The sequence below is a fragment of the Talpa europaea genome, assembly GCF_964194135.1.
Source record: "Talpa europaea genome assembly, chromosome: 12".
Taxonomy (NCBI): Eukaryota; Metazoa; Chordata; class Mammalia; order Eulipotyphla; family Talpidae; genus Talpa; species Talpa europaea.
Genome location: NC_140079.1, coordinates 4,348,101 through 4,354,139, shown reverse-complemented (window position 1 = coordinate 4,354,139; position 6,039 = coordinate 4,348,101). Strand labels below are relative to the sequence as shown.

Below are 6,039 nucleotides of genomic sequence, written 5' to 3'. Positions count from 1 at the left end.
AGGGACAAGAGGTTCCCTTGTTCTCTTGCTTGACTGACTCGTCACTTTATAATTAATTTACTTAATTTGTGACTCAAAACTGTCCACTGCTCTCAACAATACAGAGATGGTGCTGACCGTGAAGAGACAGGAAGGAAAATCTGTTAGGATGAGACTGAAGGGGGAGTGGGAGGCTTAAATGTTTCCACCAAAGTTAGGACAGAGCCAAGAAGTTCCGGAGTTGAGGCAGCAGGAAATCAAGTATTGAATGGAAAGGGGATGAAGGAAGGGCATGAGGTGTGTGAGCAGGTGAGCTGTTCTAGAAATATCCAGAGTAAGGGGGGCAGATTACCTTCCGGAGCAGCTGAGGAGAGAAAAAGTGTGTCGTCCCTCCCACAAATCAGGTGCTCCCGTAAGTGATACATCTCAGGTAATGTCAGTTGGGGGAGACTAAAGAGTTTTACTTTGCAAACTCTCTATTCCTGGCAAATCTGCATAGTTTTGCTTGTTAGAATTTTACCTTTCTAAATTAAAAATTGTGCTCATTCTTACAGTTTCATTACTTACCAGGGCTGAGATTTTATTCTAGTTTGGGATTCAATGATTCAAACAGAATTGGAGTTTTTCAAGAGAAATGTTTTGCACTTAATTATCCCACACATGGATAGAGAGCTGGCAAAATGCTCAAGTTTTCAATTTTGTGTGGTCCTCAGTCAATCCTACTCTGTCCCACTATGCATTTTAAACATAGGTTGTTCTCTTGTATTCTGAGTAGTGACAACCTATAATACACAGTGTGTTCATATATCACATCTGTTTTTCGTCATTACTTCCTCTCTTTTGTGATGTGATCTGTTGTATTTTCATTGAGATTTAATTGACATGAAACTGTGTAAGTTGGAGAAAAACATGTTGATTTGATATATTTATATAATGCAATATGATTACCACCCCAGCACTAGCCAACACCTCCGTGAATACACACAACTGATATTTATTTTTGTCACAAAATGATTAACACACGATGTCTTCACAACTTTGAAGGTTATAATAAATTACTGTTGAATATCGTCACAATGCAGTAGAACCAGAACCTTATTCATTCAGCAGTTTCAAGTGTGTATCCTAAAACAACTTCTTCGAAACTCTCATCCCTGGTGCCTGTAACCAAATGAAGTCTGTTTTAGGACCACGTTCATAAGTGATATCCAGTATTTCTAGTTCTCTTACTTCTATCATGGAGCACAACATTTTTAGGTGCTTGTGTTGTCGCAAAAGGCAGGGTGACCTTCTTTCCTTGATTATTATTATTTGATATTTTATTATATAGAATATATTACAACGACACAATGTATTATAACAACACACATCATATGTTTTACATAATCCATGATACTTATTATAGACAATTAGAGGAATCATATACAGAGAGTGAGAGCGCATACATATTTTATATCTATATACGTACACATTATTTATTCATCCACTAATGGTCACATAGGTTATTTCTAAATTTTGGCTCAATAAACAAAGGGTGGACAGGCTAGCTAAAGTCTCTGCTCATGTGGATGTTACATGATGACAGAGAGGGTGGAGCACAAGGAATAGCGCATGTGGGATATGAAGGTCTCAGGAATAACACGGAGGAAAGGGGCAGACTGTTGGGGCACAAGCAGGATTTTATGGAATATTGTCTGGGGAGGCCACTGCTTGTCGAACAAGGAGCAAAACAAGGACCAGTTCATCTGTGTCAAAAGAATGATCAAATCCTAAAGCCCAGAAAAACAAAAGAATCAATCCACAAAAAAGAAAAACCAGAGGAGGGACAATCTCATTCACTACTGTATCATATGACAGTGTGTGGTCACATAAGTGGGAACAGACACAAAAACAACTGGATCAGGAGTCCAGTTGGAGAGACAGCGGGTCTGTCAGCCTGGGGGCCCTGGTGTCCAAGGTAACTGTTCTCCACCCAGCCTGGCTCTTCAGTTGGGGCCTCACTCACAGGGTCTCTCCCTCATTAGCAAGAACTGACCTTTCAAATACATCTCTCCTGTATGCAATGATGCCAGATTCTTCTTACTATGGCCTAAAGTCAGACCTGCTTTTACTCTGTGATGCAGCTCACCTACCCGCACACACACAGAAATGCATGCACACTTACATGTGGACACACACTTCATAGAAGGGAACTGTATATCCATGTCCCGGTGTGTTCAGAAAATGCACATTTTCCTACGTGCTACACTGATTCTATTCTATTTCACTCATGTACCAAGGTCTGATGTGAGTCTCAGGATATGAAAATTCCTCTTGCGTGTTCTCCACAAGTATTTTAGCATTTTCCTGTCTTTCTTCCCAACTTGTCATCATTTTTTGTGAGACCATATTCTTTATAGAGCTCATGAAATATGTATTCAACTACCTATTGCCAACGAAACTGAGTCAGGGTGGTGCGTCAGAATATGGTGAATACATTAATTTCTCAATATGATAGAGAGATTCTTGGAAACTGCAACTTGAACTGAAATGACATATAGCAAAAGCAACTGTATTACAAATTAGTCAATATATGCAAGAATTTTAAATTTCCTATGGCAGATTTCTGGTCACAGAAACATCACAAACTTCTAAATAAAGACCTTGATGATTCCAATATTAAACAGTATTTGTACTCATTAACCTATTCATTTATCACCCAATCAGCTTATTCTAGTCAGAGTTGAGGGTAACTGGGGCCTGCCAAGAAGCAGACGGTGCAAAGGACCTGACCCTGACGGGATGCTGTTCAGATGCAGGGCAGTGGGCCACACTCGCTGCAGGTGGGAGGGCAGCCTGGTCCAGCCCTCACAGAGAGCAGTCAGGGCGTGTCTCAAACAGAAAACATGGATCTGCCATTTTACCCAATTCAACTCCTAGGCATCTGTCCAAAAAATTCAAAAAACTAATTTGAAGAAAACTTGAACTCCCATGTTGACTGTGCACTATTTATTATAGAGGATACACCCTGACATATGAATATATCAAGAACTTTTCATATATACACAATGGAACATTACTCCGCAATCGAAAAGGAAAATGTGTGCCATTTGTGGCAACATGGCTAGGACTTGAAATCATAATGTTAGTTGAAATAAGTTAGGAGAAAATAAATATCAGACAGATGGTGTGACTAATATGTGGAATATAAAGTAACTAAATTAACAGATTAAGACAAGCTGAAACACTCACCGTTGACAGCTGACTACAGAACTGAACCACCAAGGAGGGAGGGCCGAGGGAAGGGAAAAGAGCAAAGAGGGAAGGAAGCACAGTGGTCTGAGGTGGTGGAATATGGGTGAGTTGGTGGCAGTGCTCTATGGTAGCAACACTGGGAGGGGGAACCCCAAAATTACCTCAGTTATAGATGAATACATGAAGAAATAAATAAGGCTACAATAACCATGATTCTTTGCTTTTAGGTAGCCAGTGTCAGATAATGCAGAAGAAAACAGCAACTTTCTATACAACAATTTGGAGAGCTCATTCTTGGAAAAGTGAAACACTTCCTATTTCCTTTGTCCTTAGTGATTTGATTTCCAATTCCCAGCTCTGCCTCAGTGCACAGGACAAAATCCTCTAATCTTGGATAAGAAAGTGTGTGTGTGGCTAAGTAAGAGAAACAACCACTTATTACAGGTAAAGCGAAGCACAGATTCGACATCAATCCCAAGTTAAAGCTGCGTTCTGTAATCGAATATTCAGAATTTAAATGAAACGAAAGCTGAGGGAAACAAATTATACTTCACAGAGGGTTTAAATTATGGAAAACTGATACATGTAGTGCATAGAACTTACACTTAGGCACAGCACATGTAACACAATCCACACAAGGAAGATCAGCAAATGCACAATGTCCTGTGTAGGAACTTCCACAGCAGCATGATGCCAGGGCCTCTCCTCTCACCCCCTACCTGGAGAGCCCCCTCCTGTCACACCCCTACTTCTGGGATCTGTAACTGTGCCAGCAACGCTCCTGCAGTGACATCATTTTCTGGCTTTTCCCCAAATCCAAATGTTTTTCTCATGGATAAATTGTTGCCACATCATATGTCCTTCATATAAAACAAATCCCGTTGACTTGAGATGTTTTTTGTTCCGAGTCTCCTAACTGGAAGTGATTCCCCAAGTTTCCTATAGATCTACCTCTTCATTCAACTGCATTCTTTTACGTAACAACAATAATCACCATATGAAATATTAATTAGTGAGACTACACACACACTTAGGAGAAAACTTGTTTGGGACTAGGATTTTGCTTTTTTTATTTTTTTTAAAGACTTACTCACTATTTATGTATAGAACTGGGGCAAAGGCCAGAGGGGAAGGGGATGAGAGGCTCACGAGAGACAGAGTGGGGAGCAAGACAGGCAGATCTACTGACACACACTGTGAAGGTGAGCGCTGGCAAAACAGGAGGGGTCTGCTGCACCATGTGGGTCAGCTCCAGGCTGGAGTTGAACTCAGGCTACTGAGGTGGTAGCCCTGATGCTTAACCCCGAGGCCACCAAGGAGGCCCAAGGGCAAGGAATTTTCAAAGTCACTCTCGCTGCTTTTCTCCATGATTCCAGCAATAAGTGGATAATATAACCGGTCGTCCATATTTAAAGAAAATCTCAGGGCATTTTCAAGAAATGTTGACATGGAAAAACCTTTGTATTAAATGTAGGAATAGCTAATTCTCAGCATCAAGAGCAGGCGGGTCATTAGCACCTTGAAAATTTCAGGGAACAGGCACTAGCTCCAAAACATGAAATTTATTAGCTGAATGTATTTAAAATAAAATCATACCATTTAACATCATTTCTGTTTGCTTTTCTTTTGTCAAATTTACATCACTTCTGTCTCCATGCCTCAGGCTCACCAGCGACCTGGCACCAGGAAACCAAACCCACGCCACAGCGTTCACCCTCCTGGGGCTCTCAGAAGAGGCCTCGCTGCAGCCCCTCCTCTTCTGGGCATTCTTGGCCATGTACTTGGTCACGGTCACTGGGAATCTCCTCATCATCCTGGCCATCGTCACGGACCCCCACCTGCACACCCCCATGTACTTCTTCCTCGCCAACCTGTCCTTTGCCGACATCGGCTTCACCTCCACCACCATCCCCAAGATGCTGCTGAACATCCAGACACAGAACAAAGCCATCACCTACGCGGGCTGTCTCAGCCAGATGTTTTTCTACATGCTCTTTGGAGGAGTGGACAACTTCCTCCTGACAGCCATGGCCTATGACCGGTTTGTGGCCATCTGCCATCCCCTGCACTACATGGTCATCATGAACCCCCAGTTCTGTGGCCTCCTGCTTCTTGCGTCCTGGGTGTTAAGTCTTCTGGATTCTCTGTTACACACCTTAATGGTTTTGCGACTGTCCTTCTGCTCACAGCTGCAAATGCCTCACTTCTTCTGTGAACTGGACCTGGTGGTCCAGCTTGCCTGTTCTGACACCTTCCTCAATGAGCTGCTGATATATTTAGCAGCGGGGGTTGTGGGGATGATTCCTCTCAGTGGCATCCTTTTCTCTTACTCTAAGATTGTGTCCTCTGTTTTGAAAATCTCGTCAGCGAGCGGCAGGTACAAAGCCTTCTCCACCTGCGGGTCTCACCTCTCCGTGGTTTCGCTGTTCTACGGGACGGGATTCGGCGTGTACCTCAGCTCCGCCGCAACCCACGACTCCAGGGACAGTGCAACCGCCTCGGTGATGTACACGGTGGTCACCCCCATGCTGAACCCCTTCATCTACAGTCTCAGAAACAAGGACATAAAGCAGGCCCTGGTGAGGCTCTTCAGCTGCAGAGCAACCCCACCGTGACGGGGGCCACTTCCTCAGATTGTCTGGTCGGGAGCAGCAGGGCTCACAGTCTACAGACTAAGTCATGATCCTGTCCTCAGTCAGTCAGAGATAATGTGTTTATCTTATGTACACAGTTTGACATAAGTTTATTATATGTTATAAGTACGTTTTCTATATTTCCTTCATTGTTATTTTTTTTATATTATTTATTTATTTATTTATACATGCA

At 42.7% G+C, this 6,039-nt stretch overlaps 1 protein-coding gene across 1 annotated transcript; it reads left to right on the top strand.

Moving 5' to 3' along the window:
• Positions 1 to 4,988: 4,988 nt before the first annotated feature.
• Positions 4,989 to 5,828, top strand: LOC311180628 (olfactory receptor 7A10-like; the record flags this gene model as incomplete). The annotated part of the gene is made up of 1 exon (XM_084248545.1): positions 4,989 to 5,828. The coding sequence occupies one exon, from the start codon at positions 4,989 to 4,991 to the stop codon at positions 5,826 to 5,828; it is 840 nt and encodes a 279-aa protein (XP_084104671.1).
• Between the last annotated feature and the right edge of the window lie 211 nt (positions 5,829 to 6,039).